We start from the raw sequence: 17,249 nt of genomic DNA on the forward strand, positions 1-17,249 counted from the left end.
CACAGCAATTTCCAGCATTCATCAATTATTCCTGTTCTGCTCAAACATCCTATTCATAAAACAGTACACCCAAAATCTTATTTTTATGGGTTTATCATTTGACATTCTCTAGTTTCTGGCATCACACTAGCCTTATAAAATGAAAAATATTTCTTAGAGTAGCAGTCATAAATGCTGAAAAGGATTCAAGAGAATAATAACTTAGCATTTTGCTTTGAGTCTTTCAGTGAAGCAGACAACACTTTCAGTTCTTCCTAGGACTGAATTCTGCTGTCAGTCATACCAGTTCATTCCTCTGTCCGAGAAATTCCGCTAACATCATAACATATATAGACTTGATAGGCACTGGAAAGAAATATTTGATTTAAAAATCTACATCTATCCTACAGAAGAAAGATGCCACCTTCTCCAATGGCATGAAGTTTCATAAATTAGACAAAACAAATTCCTGATATTCTGAGGTGAGTTGGATTTTCATTCTCAAAATCTCCTTTGGAGATGACTACTCCTAGAACTTTATATAAAATAATGAGGACTTGATACAACACTCACTGAAATCAGTGGGTATTTTTCCATTTACTTATTTGGATCAGATCTTTGGATTAAGACTGCAGTGAATTTTCAGAAACAGGAAACTGATTACCTACACTGACAATCTGATGTTGGATCAGATTTTATTTTAAAGCACTGGAATAATTTAATTGCATCTGCACGCCTCTGCCAACTTTTATGGTTTTATAAGTATATATTTGCAATTGTTCCTGTCACTGGCTGTAAGACCCACACTAGTAGAAGAAAATGACTAATAAATTGAGTTCCCCGAGGAAAGAATAAAACTGATTATATGACAAAGTCTTACCTAATGCAAAATGTTCCCTATACATAGCTTTTTGAAATCAGTGGCAATATTCTCATTACTTTCACTGGTATGTGGATCTCACTAAAAGAAATTAATCAGAAAGTGAAATAAAAATTATCAATATTTCTGGTTAAGTAATTTACAAAGACCTTAGCCTTTACTTTACTGTAGCCATTACTTCTACCAGTAGTGGATAAGGAACTTTGTTCCCCTGAAAGAAAACAAATGAGCTAAAGAAGAGGTAACCAACTCAACCACCATCTGCTTTCATTAAGAATTTTTTCACTGATGCCAATAGAAGCTTTTGAAATGAACATTTCCATAGATACTGACACATTATATTACCACAATCAGGGCATTCTTGTTGAAGAGAACATCTTCTTTGAAAGGAACATAACTGCCATATCTTCTTTCATATTTTTGCTGCTAAGTTCTAATAAGACACTTTCTTCAAATCATCAGTTCCACATTACCTAGAAGAGTGGGCTGCTCAAGTATTAGATTTACTGAATTTTGAGATGTCACTGCAAATGCCAGTGTCATTAGCAACAAAACTGATTAAGCCTCACTGCAACTGTGGCATATATAATTTACACTCAGTCACATTATATTTTAAATAATTATCTTGTCATCTTTAAGATTTGTATTGTAATAATGAACAATTATCAAAAAGGAAAATGCTGGATAAGTTTTATTATTTTTTAAATTTGAAAACAACAGAAATGTCTGATTGCATGTACTAGGAAAAAAACCCCAACCCATTATAAACTATAAACCTCAGTAAAATGGTCAGATTATAATCTCTTCATAGTGATCCACTTTTGATGAGTTCTGCTTTTTAATCAATCACTGAATGTTAGGGCTGACAACATGATTGATCAGACTAGTCAGGAAAAGCTTCAAACCATCTCCCTGTATCAGACTTAATATATGTGCACAGACACTCAGTCCCTCTAAATGAAACCAAACCAAACAAACAAAAAACCATCGTTCAGCTGCCAAAAGTAATTTAGACATAAGAGAAAAACCTCAGCTCCATCTAAGCATAATGTCCAGATTTTGCATATTCAGCTTCTGGGTTCATTTAATTCATTTGTAAGCACAGGACTTGGTTAAATCATCCTATGTCCTTCCCCATTACTCAGTGATCAGTTACAGCACCTGCTTTATTCTGCATCTTTTTCAGCTCTGTGTGATTACCAAAGGACTTTCAAGATGATACCTAGAGTACTTAGGCCTAAGAAGCCCTGTTTTTTAGGGCAGATTGTGCAACACTAATTAATCCCCTTCAAGGCAGCAAGGCGCCAAGTATACCAGCCTAAAAAGCATATTACTGATGATGCTTGAATTTGCCTTCTTATGTGGCCTATCTTCTTGCTTGGATCTTAAACTTTTTTTCAATTAACATTACTTCAATCCAAAAGTGTTAACAGTACATATTCTGTTTGTATTTTTGGTTGGTTGGTTGGGTGTTTTTTAGAATTTTGGGCCTTCTGTTACTAGTCTGGGAACATATTGTGCAAACAGAGAACTAAATACCTCATATTTTCCTCTCTTCTGGGGCTTGGAGAATACTGTCTGTCAAAGGTGACAACATTATACAGTACTTCTAAGACCCTGTGGTTCACAGCCAAGGCTCAGACATCAAACCACCATTTTCCTGGACAAGTGAAGCTCTTTGGATTTCTTTGCTTTGTCCTATTTGTTTCTTCAAACTTCTGTGACTACCCAATAGCTGACATTTATTCTAACTGTCAAGTCACCCTCGTTTTTCTCTAATACAGTGCCAAAATGCTTGCAACTGACAACCTTTACAGCTCCTTGGTGTTGTTCTGCTTTTAACACTGAAAACTGTAGATCAAATCCTGATTCTGCTGTTCTCTTTGGTAGATGTTTTATTACTTTCATCAGTAGCTTTTTTTATCACACTTCCTACTATTTGGTTTGAGAGTGCTGAGGTTTGTAATATTCCTATACCTGAATGCAGTAGATTCATGGGAATTTAAAATTGGTGGGTTTGTCAGTGTTGCTCTGACATGTGCATCAACATGCCAGCTAGCAGAGTTTCTACACATGTGATTGCAAACATGTAATTGTCTTGCACCTTCATCTAAGAAAATTGTTTCAAATAAGTGATTTTAATATTTTAACGTAGGTAAACAATATTTTCTATTTGTTTAAACAGAATTTGTTCACCTTGTTCCAGAGATGTCATATACATGTGTTGGGCTTTTTTTAATTCATAATATTATTTGCATTATCTGTATGTTAGCAAGCTTCAAAGCATCTTCAGAGATGGAGCTCATCTGAAGCCTGCAAAAGAGTCTCTGGTTGTTAGGTTATTCAGTCTTTAAATTTAATTTTTCTGTAACATTTTAAGAATCAAAACTCAAATGGCTCCTATTAAACTTTAGTGCAGTACTTAAAGCTTCTCTTCTTCATCCAATTAAGAAGCCTCCAAAAATTAGGGATGTTGTAGCCTGGCAGTGCTGACAGCTTAGACTGCTTTTCTTGCAGACCTCATTTAAGAGCACTAGTTTCCCCTTCACATAGGAGAACAGAAGATGTTTTGGTTTAGTCAGATTGGTTTAAACTGACTCTTAACTCCACAGTTTGCTTCACTGCATGTTTCCTCCTAACTGGAAATGCATGCACAGCAAGCCAGTCTCTCTCTGGACCACATTTCATATGAAGTCAGGCACCTGGAACCATCTCTTTATTTGGTTAGTTGCGTGGATACAAGGTCCAGCATGTATACAGTGATAAGTGATATAGAGCCTTTAGCAGGTAGCAGTACCTATTCTTTGTAAATATGCAAGTGCCTTGGTCACACTGGGGCTCTTGGCCCATGCCCAGCCTCATCCTGCAACAACTCAGCCTCATCCCTCCTCAGGCTGCTGCCTGGCTTGTGCTTGGGCCAGCCTCATTGCCTGAGGAAAGTCCAGCCACCGCTATACCCCAGCCACCACGGCTGGGAGTGCCCAGCTCTCCTCATCAGCCATGCCCTGGCCCTTTGGCCACCGTCTGCCTGGCCCCCTTCTGTGTACAGTGCAGCCCCCTCCTTCTGCTCCCCAATGGCTCTGTTTGAAACAAACGTCACCACTCACAGGCAGCTCAGTGTTAAGGGTACTGTAATAATATGTCAAAACTAGACACTTGTTAATTGATACTTCTGGTTTCTCAATCTTTTGTGTTAAGTCTTTCATCCTATAAAGATCCCATAGCTTGCTCAGGTGGGGCAAGAAAATTAGGCATCACTTTGTCTAAAAAGCTTATAACTCCATTTTTTTTTTCTCATAGTATAAATACAGTGGGTATCCTTGCTATTTGCTCAGTATAAATGTACTTCTTGCTCGTTCCTCCAGAATAGATGACTTTCACTGGACTACATTCAAATTAATTCTTGCCCATCTGTAGTTTGTGATGCTGTTTCCTGAGCTGCCCAGAGCTTCTGGTAATAGTGCTTATAATAGCATTGCTCACTGTTTTTTTCCCAGCATCAGAATATCATATTTGTAAACATTTTATTACTCTTATTGTCACATTCTGCTGTCTTTTTTTTTTCTACAGAACCTCTGAAAGAGCAAGCATGACACAATTCTTGGGAAAGTTGCTCACCCAAGGGAGCGCTACCCGAGCACAAACATGCATTCTGTCTTCCTGGGGGGCCTTGTCAAACTCTGCTGATACATCCAATATAGAAAAACACTTGTTGATATTAGCCTCCAAAATTTCACTCTTATCAGAAAGTAAGAAAATATTAAATTTCTTTTTATTTTCTATTCCGAAATACAGAATCTTTGCTTATCCAGTGTTTGTAGGCAATGATATCTCTGAAGTTTTTCAAATCCTTATGTAAAAAGCTTATACACTTCCTTCTCTGGGCTTTGTTCTCCAGTGAAGAATTTTCAGATGGGGATGTTCCTCCAGAACTTTACTGTTCTGGGTGGGTTTGCACATTCAGTCAGCAGCTCACTTCTAAATTTTACATTCTTGCTCTGATTACTGATTTAAGTCATATTCTATATGAAGTGCAGAACTCCCAATATTACTGGATTCTTCACAGCAGCAACTGACTTTGAATGATTATGAGAAACACATATTTTTCTACCAGTCACTTTCAAGTATAAGACTCCAGGTCTGCATGTAAGTTTGTGTTCAAACTGCCTTATGCTGTCTTCTGCACTTACAGAAAGTTTCCACTCTGCATGCATTTTTGGGGTTTTTTTTGGTTTTGTTTGTTTATGTGTTTGAGGTTTTTTTCGAGGGGGGGGTATTTGTTTGGTTTGTTTTGTTGGGGGTTTTCGTAATACAAGGTAATCAGTGATCACTCTGTTTTAAGTGTGTGCAAGAAATTTGCTGCCCTCTGTCTCATTTCAGCTCGCTGACGATAGCAACATTAGACCCAGGCTGTCAGCTTGAAGCTCAGGTTCAGAGATCTCAGGTTCATACTCCCTGGCTGATCTCATTGCTCATACGTTGAGCTCAGACTTGGCTTCAATCTGGAATTGGAAACCAAGGGAAGGACTTGAATCTTGCTTCTGCAGACAGTTTAGATTGGATGATTTTAAGCCAAATGAAATTGCAAGCAACCCACATTCTGGCACAGTTTAATTAAGAAACTAAAGATGCAAAGATCCAGCACAAATTCTGTTTGAGAAACTCTGGCCTTTTAGGCATAATTCCCAATAACAAACTGTGCAACCTAGAGTACAGGAACATGTGAATTTAAAGATGCCTACTGAGTTCTCACTGTTCTTAGCAGAAGAGTTTGTTTTCATAGGTGAAAGCTGACATAAATTAAAGTGATGTCACTAAATAATTGTACTGAATATGTCATTAGTTCAAGGTTGCATAAGCACAAAGGAAGTTGATGGCAAAGCATGGAGAATAGAATCCAGTTCAACTGAATCAGATCCATAAAAAATGTTATCATAAATTTTACATCATACATATTTCATTAAAATTTATTCACTTATTCCTTCCTTAATATCCGAAAATTTTTCAATCTGTCCCAGTATGGTGAAACACATATACCTCTGCGTGTGTATATATATATATATATACATACATATATATATATACACATACATATATATATATATATGTATGTTTGGAAACCACACTAAGAAAGTTCAAATGCACTTCCCCCTTGAAGATGGACCTAGGCTTGAAAACTTTTTTTCCTAGCTTGCTGTGAAATCTTTCAACTCCACATGTTAGGAAACACTAAACACTAATTTATATTCTTTTATATTGCTCAGTCTCTCTACACAGATAGCTCTGCAAGATAGGAACAGCAAGATCCATCAAGAGATGACCCATCCTAGCTCTCTGCCTAAAGGTAGGATTGATTAGTACTGTTTCTCCAATTTTTCATATATTGTTATCTAACCTACACTTTAAGACCACTAGCAATGCTAACTGAACAGACTTTTTCAACCAATAACTCATAATCCCAACCAATCATAATTCCCTCACTGTTGTTTGAAATTTTCTTCTTTAGTATCTAACATGAAACTTTCAGAGTGTGGGACCATGAGTTATCCTACAGACATGGACTTCAGCGCATTCCTTCCTCATTGCAAAAGCCTTTTATTATATCAGGCTCCTTCACAAAATCTTGTAGATTACATTAAATAACTTTTAGTATTACTTCCATTTTTCTAAAACTCTCTTGTTGCTCTCCCTTCCAGATGGCCTTCAGCTAGGATACACTTCTTGAAATGCAACACAGCTAAATGTAGGTATGGAAGAATTAATGAACTTCAATCTTTAACCCTCTGTTAATAGTGTTAGTGTGGTGTCCTTCTGTTATACACTGTGTTTATGGTTATGTAGCTACCCAATTTGTAGTTTTACACCAGGACTGAAGTGTGGATAAATACTACAGGTAAGTAAATAAGGGATTTTTAGAAGGTTTTTGAATCATATAGAACTTTGGAGTTAGATCAAGTAAGAACATGACAATGACATTACCAGATCAACCAATTATGAACTTGAATTAAGACTACAGGATAATTTTGTTGCCTTATTTGTGCTGATTCTAAGAAGTGCAATTCTAATTTTGTGTTTACCTGTTTTCATTCTACTAATATCTAAGTACATCACAGAATAGTTTGAGTTGGAAGGGACTCAGTCCAACTCTCCCGCTGTAAGCAAAGATGTCTTCAACCAAATCCAGTTGCTCAAGAGTCCCATCCAACCTCACCCTGAATGTTTCCAGGGATGGGTCATTGACCACCTCTCTGGGCAACATGTTCCAGTGTTTCAAGACCCTCATTATAAAAAATTTTTTCCTCATACCTATTCTAAATCTACCCTCTTTTAGTTTAAAACCATTATCCCTTGTCCTCTTTCTACAGGCCATGCTAAAATGTTTGTCCCCACTTTTCTTATGGGCCCCCACTGAGTACCAGAAGGCTGCTATAAAGTCTACTCAGAGCCTTCTCTTCTCTTGACTGAACAACCCCAACTCTCTGTCATTCCTCACTGGAGAGGTGCTCCATTCCTCTCATTATTTTTCTGGCCCTCCAACGGGCCCATGTCTTTTCTCTTCTGGGAGCCCAGAGGTGGACACAGCACTCCAGGTGGGGTCTCACAAGAGCAGAGTGGAGGGGTAGATTCACCTCCCCTGACCTGCTGGATACACTGCTTTTGATGCAGCCCAGGATTTGGTTGTTTTTCTGGGCTGCAAGTTCACATTGCCAGCTCATGTCCAGCCTCTCATTTATCCCCAAGACCTTCTCGGCAGGGCTGCTCTCAATCTGTTCATCCCCAAGCTTGTTTTGATACTGGGGGTGCCCTGAATGAACATAAATTACATATAATATATGTAATAATCATTCATCAGCCCAGTCATCTCATATCACTGCTTGGTATAACAAAGTGGGAAGCTCATCTACTTAATTGAAAACTCCTATCAATATTAAATTTATCAAAAAGTAAAAAAACAAAGATGTGAGATTAAATCATATTCTGGAAATAATTTATCTGTAGCCTTTATGAGCCAACTCTTCTCCTCAACTTTCCCATAAGAAAAATGCTGATACTAATGACTTTTTCTCTTCTGGAAACTCTTACTGAAGAGAACCCTACAGCATTCATCCATGTGTTATATTAATGATGAAACAGTTACATATTCAGTACAGTCTCCTCTCTGAGATTATACACAAAAACCCTTATCTGTTTAAAGACAGCAGAGATTAGTGCATATATAAATTCTACCTTGTAAAACCTTTCCTGTCCAATAAAAGACAGCTAGAAAAAGTATACTGTGGAATCTCTTTAACACAGTGAATAAAAGTAGGTAGGAGGCATAAAGCTGTTCCAATTGTAAAGAAGGGAGAAGCAGTAGTTTTTCAGCAACAATTAATGTTATAATAACTGATAAGCTATGGATAAGAGGGGAAATCAAGCAGAATCCAGGAAAGTATTGTTAAATTCGTTGCAGTCCTCTCATTTTACAAAGGCATGGCTTGATGTCTGTGGTGGGAAGGAAATGAGAACACTATCTCTTTTTGTCTGTGGCTCTAAACCATTAAAGGTTTTATACAGAGGAACGTGAATTTACCTTAGGTCCATTTTCACAGTTCCCAGATGAGAAACAATGATGACCTTAGGGAGCCAGCAGTGTTCCCTTAGTAGTCTCTATATTAGGTATTTGAAATACATTGAAAATTAAAATGATAAGATTACTTCCCACATAAGAAAACATGTTGACTGTTTAAAAATATGAGCAAAATTAAAGATGAATTTAAGAAAATCACTTATGGCACAAAAAGCACATTAGCACTGCCCACATCATCATTTATAGAGAAAGGTGGTCATTTTGGCTGAGATGACAAATTACCCTTCCACAGCAGAAGGAAAAAATAGTTTACAGTTCAAGCTGTAAAGTTATTAAACGAGATCTGACTGTACTAAGAAATGCACAATATATTAGAAAAGTCAATTTCTTAAATTAAATGGCAAATCAGCAAGTGGATGAAGGACTGACCTTGGATCGGGGTGGCGCTCGGATGTACCATTTACAGTCTACTGCTTCAGTTTCAGAAGCTTTTCCTTCTTTGACAATTTGTACAGATTCCACAATTCCTTCAGGTCCTCCCATCTCAAACTCACAAACTGAATAACAAAACACCAGAAAAAATGAAACCTGAACAGCAAACAAAAATATTTTCTACAGAAGAGTACAAAGGCCTCCAAGTTAGAAAAAAACCCAAAACCAACATACCAACCTGGCAATGGTTTCAAAACGCCAAGGTCCTTAAAATCTGGATCTTAAAAATAGAGAAAAATAAAATAAGTTTTTTCAGTATCTAGGCTTTAATGTCAATGTGCTAAAATTTGATAATGTGCTTCAGTGACATAATTATACATATACTTCTTGGAAATGAGAAATGTTTCAAAACTATGGCAACACACTAATTATTAATGCAGAAATTATTGATACTATCATACCAAGTTATTTTTTTCTGTTATGAAATCCTACTTTTCTCTGTCCCTCTCTTTCAGAAGAATAAGTTCAAAAATATTTCTGCATACATTAGCAAGTGAGAACATCACACAGCTAACCACATGATATTTTAATACATCAGCCTAATGAAAGAGGATATATTTACAGACCCATTCAGAATCTTTTTGCCTATTTTGCATTTTACAGTATAATACTCAACTTAACTAGAGAAATCTAAACTTCATTCTGTCTTTTTGAATAGTCTGCCATCCCCACTGACCAAGAAGAGACATTTCTTTGTCAGAAGCATCCATTTGGCCTTACTGGGAAAAAAATATCATAAGGATTTACAGTGGAATTCATTGTGTTAACAAGGTAATAAGTCTAATATGTGTGCTATTTTCCATCAGATAAATATGATTATATTTGCTGTCTGATAGGATTTGTATCACGCTTTTATAACTAAGTGTAGTAAATAGAAGAAATGAGTTTGGTCTTAGACCTACGCTTTAATAAACAACAATCCACAGACAAATTATCATTTCACAATATTTGGCCCAGTTTGAAGGTACTGTCTGAAATAAATGTGAGAGACTAAAGCATTTCAAGATATGTTTTCTTAGAATAGACTGGTCTTGTCTGGGAAATTTTTATCATTTGCTTTTCCATCTAAAACAAATGTTTTGCACTGTTTTTCTCATTTACACATAGAGCTGTTCTTGTTTCAGAATGGGGTCAATGAAGAAGGAACTATTAACAAAACAACGAAGAGAAAGTGTGGAAGTAGGAGATGTATCAAATGAAAAAAACCAAACCCACAACCAATCCACCACCAAAACTCCTGTTTCCTTCTAGCCTTAGTCTATCCAGGATAGCAAGAATCATAACCAAAAAATATAATGAAAAAATCTAGTGTTTTGTAAGCAACATCAACCATTTTAACCTGAATGGTCAAAATGTATTGACTTCGAAAACTGGACTTGTAAAATCACTTTTTAAATTATTCCTCTATAACCAGGTTGCTGTTGTTCTTCCCATTTATCTTTTACAGTTGCAAAATATAAATCATGAGTAAATACTCATGACCTTCTGGAACCTCAAATATAACTGAGTAGGCAATTAGCATTAATTGTTAAGCAGTTTTATAGATCAGTAGATATATATGATAATCAACAACGATAAATGTAATCAAATATTTCAGTTAATGTACTTGGATGTTGATAACTAATGCTGAAACAAAATACTTTGACTTCTGGTTCAAATTAACATCCCAACTGTAACCCATGTAACCATTGCATTTCTTCCTTTAACTAAGTTTGCAAGGATCACTCCGATCCACTGAAAACACTCCACCACATTAGCAAAGTACAAAGGAGAAAGAAGGTGAAAAGGGTCCTGCCAGGATCTTCTCCATATGAAGGAGTTTTCATATAAAGCAGTGCCAGTAGCAAGAATCCAGGCTGAAGTGTAATCTAGACCATGCAATTTGCTGCACAAAACAATTCTTAAAGTATGTTCTCATGTAACAATACAGTAACATTGGTAACAGTGCACACAGAAATGCACAATCTGTTAATATTCTAGAAACATGGCAGATCTCGCTCAGCCTTGAAAAATAATCTTTTTGCAATTTTTCATCATTTCAAGAGTGATGGTGAAATAAAATCTACGACACCTGAGGTGATATACTTCATTACCATTGTTAGTATACCAATACTATTATAATAAAAACAAAATCTGTAAATAAGGTATTATCAGAGATGCTTAAAAATCAACCACGTTTAAGCATATTTGCCCAGTAAATATTTGCTTTTTAAATAGTCTACCATTAAATAGATTAGTCTTTAGCAGCTCTTCTGTATGTAATTCAATCAAATTGTTATTCTCAGTCTGGCTGAGTCAGAACACTTTTAATGATATCTAAACACTGAGTGGCTAGATCTTCCAACAAAGAGATGAAAATCATGTTCCCATAAGGAAAAATTCCCCAAGCAGGAAAACTCTGAAAAAGAGTGAAAAAGAAGATGGATCACCAATAAGGAGAGAGAAAAGTAGGATGCAATAGACTTTAAGGGCAATGAAATACATGCAAATATTTTTATGAGGATCTCCTTAATAGTAAAATGAAGTATGTAAAGAGAAAAACAAGAATGTTCATAAAAATTTTGAAAATATGTAAAGGTTATGTAAATGGAAGACCTTACATCCAGAAGAAGTTCTGTGACTCTTTCCTGAAGCATTGAAAGTCTCTTTTTAAAAAAGTAACTCAATAAAATAAAGGTTATTTCCTCCTGTGATATATTAAACCCACTCTACAATAACAGATTGCTGCAATGTTCATTTATTATAAGCTTTACTGTAAAGCATTTGAAACTTTTTATGAGATGTAAAAAAACTGTACCAGGTTATTTAGAGTTGCTGGAAAACAAAGAGAATTTGAAACTTTGGAGTGGCCTAGGCTGAAAAGGATGGTAATCTGTAATTTCCTTAACTAGTAAAAAAAAATGTAGTGAATGAGCAGACAGTGAGGTGGACCATGCCTGTGATAGTATTGATCATCTTAGCATGAAGTCAAGTTGGAGGCCAGTGGTGCATCAAAGGGGTCAACACTGGGAGAAATCCAGTATAATATCTTCATTAACAACCTGGATGATGAGACAGAGTGTACTCTCAGCAAGTTTATTGATGACACAAAACTGCGAGGGATGGCTGATACATCAGAGGATAGTGCTGCCATCCAGAGGGACCTCAAGAAGCTGGAAAAACAGACTGACAGGAACCTCATGCAGTTCAACAAGGGGAAGTGTCAAGTCTTGCACCTGGGAAGGAGCAACCCCATACACCAGAAGACGCTGAGACCATCCAGCTGTAAAGCATCATTACATAAAAGGACCTGGGGGTCCTGGTGGACATCACATTAAATACGATCCAATAATATATCCATGGAGTAAATAAGGCCACCAGTATCCTGGGTTGCACTAGGAGGAGTGCTGCCAACCAGGCCAAGAGAACTAATCCTTCCCCTCTACTTGGCAGTGGTAAAGCAACATCTGGAGCACTGTGACCAGTTCTGGGCTCCCCAGAACAAAAGCAATATGGAGCTGCTGGGATCCAGCAAAGGGTTATGAATCTGTTTAAAGGGCCAAAGCATCCCTCATATGAGGAAAGGCTGATAGAGATGGGACTGGTTAGCCTGGAAAAGAGTAGGGTCAGAGGTGATCTTACAAATCTGTACATAAACCTGAAGGGAGGGTGTAAAGAGAAGGGAGCCAGGCTCTTTTCAGTGGTATCCAGTGACAGAACAAGAGGCAATGAGCACATACTGAATCACAGGAGGTTCCATCTGAACATCAGGAAACACTTTTCCACTGTGAGGGTGACTGAGCACTAGCACAGGTGGCTCAGAGAGGTGTCATGGTTTGAGATCTCCAAAATTCTAATTCCCTAGCTCCATTCCCCCTCCCACCTAGGACGTGAGGGGTCTCCAAGGAGTTTGGAGGGTCTGGTTCAGTTCTTACCCCCAAAACTCTGTCTCTCAGCTGCTGGCTTTCTCTCAACTTTCCTTCCAGGAGTCCTCTCCTGCTTGGCTGTAATGCCTCTGCTGCTTCGTCTTATCTCTTCTGGCTCTGTGCCACCGTTTCTCCAGTCGGTGCTGGTCTGTCGCTACTCCTGCCACTGCCCACGATGGAGAAAACATCTCCTGGCTTAACTACAGACACTTAGCCCAGTCTAACACTGTTCCAAGTCTCTGCAGTCCCCAACTGGGGCTGGGGGGGTAAGGGGGGGAAAGCCCCCCCCAAGGGCTCCTGCCCTCTCCTCGTGGCTCTACAACATGGCTACCACTTCTACAACCAACCTACAACACTTCTCTTCCGTTTGCTTGTGATATGTTTATATTTCACAGAAGCATTCATTGGCTAAAACTTCAAAACTTCCAGGATTACCACCCCCTGGGGGTTACCACTTTCAACTGCAGGGGGAAAACCTGGTTCAAACCACTACAAGAGGTTACGGAGTCTATATCCTTGGAGATATTCAGTAGTTGTCTAGACACAGTCCTAAGCAAGTGGATCTAGGTGACTTTGCTTGAAAAGGGGGGTGGAAAAAATGACCTACAGAAGTGACTTCTGATAGCAGCCATTTTGTGATCCTCTGATTTTGTAATAACTAAACACCAGAACTGGATAATAGTGGAATAACCAGTCAGAAGATTAGACTTATTATTTAAGGTATAAGCAGAGGTTAGATAAATTTTTATCACAATGCAGACTTATTCCTGTGAAATTTGTTTTTAGTCATGGGTGCATATATATCCAACCTGGAGAAAACTGAAATATTTAAGACTGGTTTCAAAAAGATCCACTAGGTCTTCATGGGAGACTCTGAATATTTTGGATGTTGGCTTTGGAATCTATTCCATATCTGGCCCATGGAAATCACACTACATTTCTTTATTTTTCCTTTCACTGTTACTATGCAACAAGTCTGGCTTTTCTAAGCAGCTGGCAAACATGAAATTTAAATGAGAAAACAACGTCAGTTGTAGGGAGTTAGAGCACCTAATTGCTCAAAAATCTTATGAAGTAAAGAAAATTGTAAAGTAAAAAGGGATTGTATATTAACTGGATACTGAATATACAAAGTATATTAATATACAAAGTCTTCAAAAAGTATGTAGATGCTGTTGTTTACAAGTACACCCCATCATCTTATGTTATTGCTGAGCTGTGGTATATCCACACAGAGACATATTTATGCACCTATGCATGCATGTATGCATGTAATCCCTTGCTCCGTGTTACTTACACAGAAAGTGGAATGGTTTCAAATTCTATTACTTGAATAATTTCTATAAGAGACAGGGAAAAGGCATAAAGTTCAAAGTAATTGCTAGCAACAAGGTGTGCTGCTGGTAATTATCACCACAAATGAATTTTAAAAGATCACATTTTGAGTAAAAAATCCACAGTTAGAAAAAACATTCAGTTTGTCTTCAAAGACAGATTGCACAAGGCTTCTAAAAGTAATGTTCTATCACAGAAAAATTAGAGTATTTTCTTTCTTATAAATGCTCAAAAATGTAAGTACACATCTTGCATTTTATTACTCTAATTCTTTAGCTTTTCATATAAAAAGTTCATTTGGGCACTTTCTTACCCTGTCAGCATCAAATCTGCTGCTCTCACTGATAAAAATTAATAGCTATCTCACTCTTGGAATTCAAAATATTTAAGTCAATGATTTAATACCTCTTATAATAAATGGAAGATTGAGTTAGTGTGGAGTATATCTGGACTACAATATACTTAATTACATATTTTTTTTAATTTTGAAGTACAGTATATACAGTGAAGAACATAAGCAATTGCTGCATGGTTAAAAGTCAAGATGAAGGAAATATGTACCACAAAATCCAGGTGCTGATTAATTTTTGAGGTATTTTGCTTTCTTCTAAAAATGAGAAATGAAAGAATTTTTTTTGAACAAACTATACACTACAAAGGGTTGATGTATGAGATGTAAAGGAGTTTTTGTTGTTTGTGAATACAAAACCTCCTTTTTAATGCATACATACAGCAAGTAGTCACAGTACGCAAAAACCGTATTTCCTAATGTTAAGTAGGGAAACTCTCCACTTCTACTCACTAAACATTTCCCTGTCTTTGACTAGAAATAGGCATTCAAATTCTATCTATCAATATTTAAGAAATTTTAACATATGCACATGCTTCACTGTCAGAGAACTTATTAGAGACTTGATTTTGCATGTAAATGCTCAGAGAAAAGTAAAGAGAATTGTACTATTCAGCAAGCAACCAGTTATTCATCTTCATGTTTACAAAGTCAGGTTCTTTTACAGTGATTTCTGGGAATCTAAATCAGTCCTACCCTCTTGAGCAGTGAGGTATAGTTCTCTGTAAAAGTAGAGCTTGCAGAAGTCAGTACTGAAAAAGTATTTCATGTTGTTACCTCACAGTATTTCATGATACAGTAAAAATACTGGAAGATGATACCCAAAAGATTTTAAAAGCATAAAAATATGCCCAAAGGATCATTAAAACTGTTCTAAAATAGAAAAAAATACTTCTATAAATAAATATTTTTTGTGAGGTACACAAATAAAGGGGATTTAGCTATTCTACTTACTGGGGAGAGTAAAGAGAAAATACTAAGTAAAAAAAATTACATTAAATACCTGTGCAAAACTCCACAAATTATTGTCTTATTAGCCTAAAATGAAATTTGTTCTGACTAATCTTTTTGTATTTGTAGTCTTCCTGAAAATCCCATGTATGTCTATATCAGTATTAATGATACCAAAGGATCTTTAAAGAAAGTCTGTAGTTTGCTAGACACCCTGAAAAAGTTCTATAATAGTTGGCAAATAGTGTGTGCTGTATTTGCTCTTTATCTTCTATGTTCTTTGTTTCAAGGACACTTTTGTGAGTAAGGGAAGCTTTTTTGGAGGCTGCATATTTATAATCTAAAACAATGCTTCTCAAAGTTTTCACTTCTTAGCAGAGTCATGAAAAAAATCAAAGCTAGTAAGTGCAAATGTAGTAATGAATATGATTCCTGCTGTTTCACCTTGAAAATCTACCAACTATTAGACCAATGAAAAGTCATATGAAGACAAATGTTTTTGAAATAAAACAAACTATCACCTGGAAGTTTGATTTTTACAATATCTTTTTTTGTTGTTTTTTTTTTCTTCTGTCACTTTATTAATCTCAGCTCATACTCACAATCAAAGTATCTTTATAGTGTAATTGAGATATTATGGCAATTTACAAACTGTACTGCTATGGTGACCTCATTAAAATCAGATATACTGGAAGTGTTAGCAATAGTTGGACATTTGTATGTTTCTTTGACATCTTTTTTGAAATAAAAAGCCAATATCATCAGAAAAAAGAAATCTATATCTTTCCATAACTTCTTGCTAATATTGGTCAAACTGAGCAGACAAGTATGTGAATGAATTTCACTCAAACAGAGCACATGATTACAGTAATTGCACTTAAATTTCTCTTTTCATACACACAATGGTAGGCTTTGATATTTTAGCCTGTTTACCTCCATTGTCTGCTCTGTAAACCATTCAGAGTAGGGACTTTCTCCATTGTAAATTTTGTATGGGTGAGAACTGTGTTAGACAGTAAAAGGTCTCATAAGAGCCTCGGTGTCATCTTCAAATGGTGTTTGGACTATTTGATATGTGCTCTTAAATCCCAGAAGTGAGAAATGCTTCTTGGAACTGACTTAGTGACAAAGGAGAAAAAGAATGGGGAACAATATCATACTCAGGCTGATGAGTGGAAAGAGGCAGTCTAGGAGCTTTGATATAAGTAGGATTATTTGGTAGATAATTTTTATTATGTTAAATATTTACAGTAGCAGCCGAGTAATTAATTAGGCATTATATTCCCTTTATGCAGCACACTGTGTGTGGAAATGCAGGGAAAAAAGGATCCTATGATGAGCATTTCAAGGGCTGCACGTACCTTCATCTGCTGGTTTCCTGAAAATGTGTAAAACAAGACTGAATGAGCTCAGGAGTCCACTTTATCTGAGTAATGCAGCATTGCTGTGACAGTGCAGCTGACTTGACCACCAGGACTGACTATCAGTCAAGGGCAGCACCTTGTATGTGTCTCCCCAAGATAATATCCCAGAGGCTTCCTGTAATTGAGTAATGGTCTCTGGACTTGACAAGGAAGAGAGATGTGTGATGCTATGGTGCTTTTCCTGAATAATGTTGAATTCTAAGTATTCTTAGTCATGCAATTTCAGCACAATACTACTAAGTCTTGGGATGTGTCTCGTTTTTTATGGATGACTCCTAGCTCAATCCAAGGAAATAACACTCTAAGTTCATGGCAGAAGACTAGGAGAAAAAATGATCCAGAGAGTTTAGCCTCAACTGATTGC

At 36.7% G+C, this 17,249-nt stretch overlaps 1 protein-coding gene and 1 long non-coding RNA gene across 4 annotated transcripts in view; one reads left to right on the forward strand and one right to left on the reverse strand.

The window, feature by feature from the left end:
* The window catches only part of NETO1 (neuropilin and tolloid like 1), a 65,372-nt gene that overhangs the window by 19,951 nt on the left and 28,172 nt on the right, over positions 1-17,249 (reverse strand). Inside the window, exons 5-6 of one of the 2 annotated variants that reach the window (XM_027650995.1) lie at positions 9,100-9,141; positions 8,859-8,986 (exon numbers count right to left, since the gene is read on the reverse strand). In XM_027650995.1, the coding sequence (XP_027506796.1) occupies positions 8,859-8,986; positions 9,100-9,141 (170 nt within the window). Of the gene's footprint in view, positions 1-8,858; positions 9,018-9,099; positions 9,142-17,249 lie in introns of those variants that run through there. The other variant, XM_027650996.1, reaches the window with a different exon arrangement.
* LOC113950778 lies at positions 3,536-9,691 on the forward strand. 2 transcript variants are annotated; one of them, XR_003528876.1, is made up of 5 exons: positions 3,536-3,646; positions 4,430-4,608; positions 6,137-6,203; positions 6,556-6,606; positions 9,580-9,691. It is a non-coding gene; the product is annotated as an uncharacterized LOC113950778 (long non-coding RNA). The 2 variants fall into 2 exon arrangements; XR_003528877.1 differs by having other exon boundaries at positions 6,556-6,602.

The sequence above is a fragment of the Corapipo altera genome, unplaced genomic scaffold, assembly GCF_003945725.1.
Source record: "Corapipo altera isolate COAL_440 unplaced genomic scaffold, ASM394572v1 24, whole genome shotgun sequence".
Lineage (NCBI taxonomy): Eukaryota > Metazoa > Chordata > Aves > Passeriformes > Pipridae > Corapipo > Corapipo altera.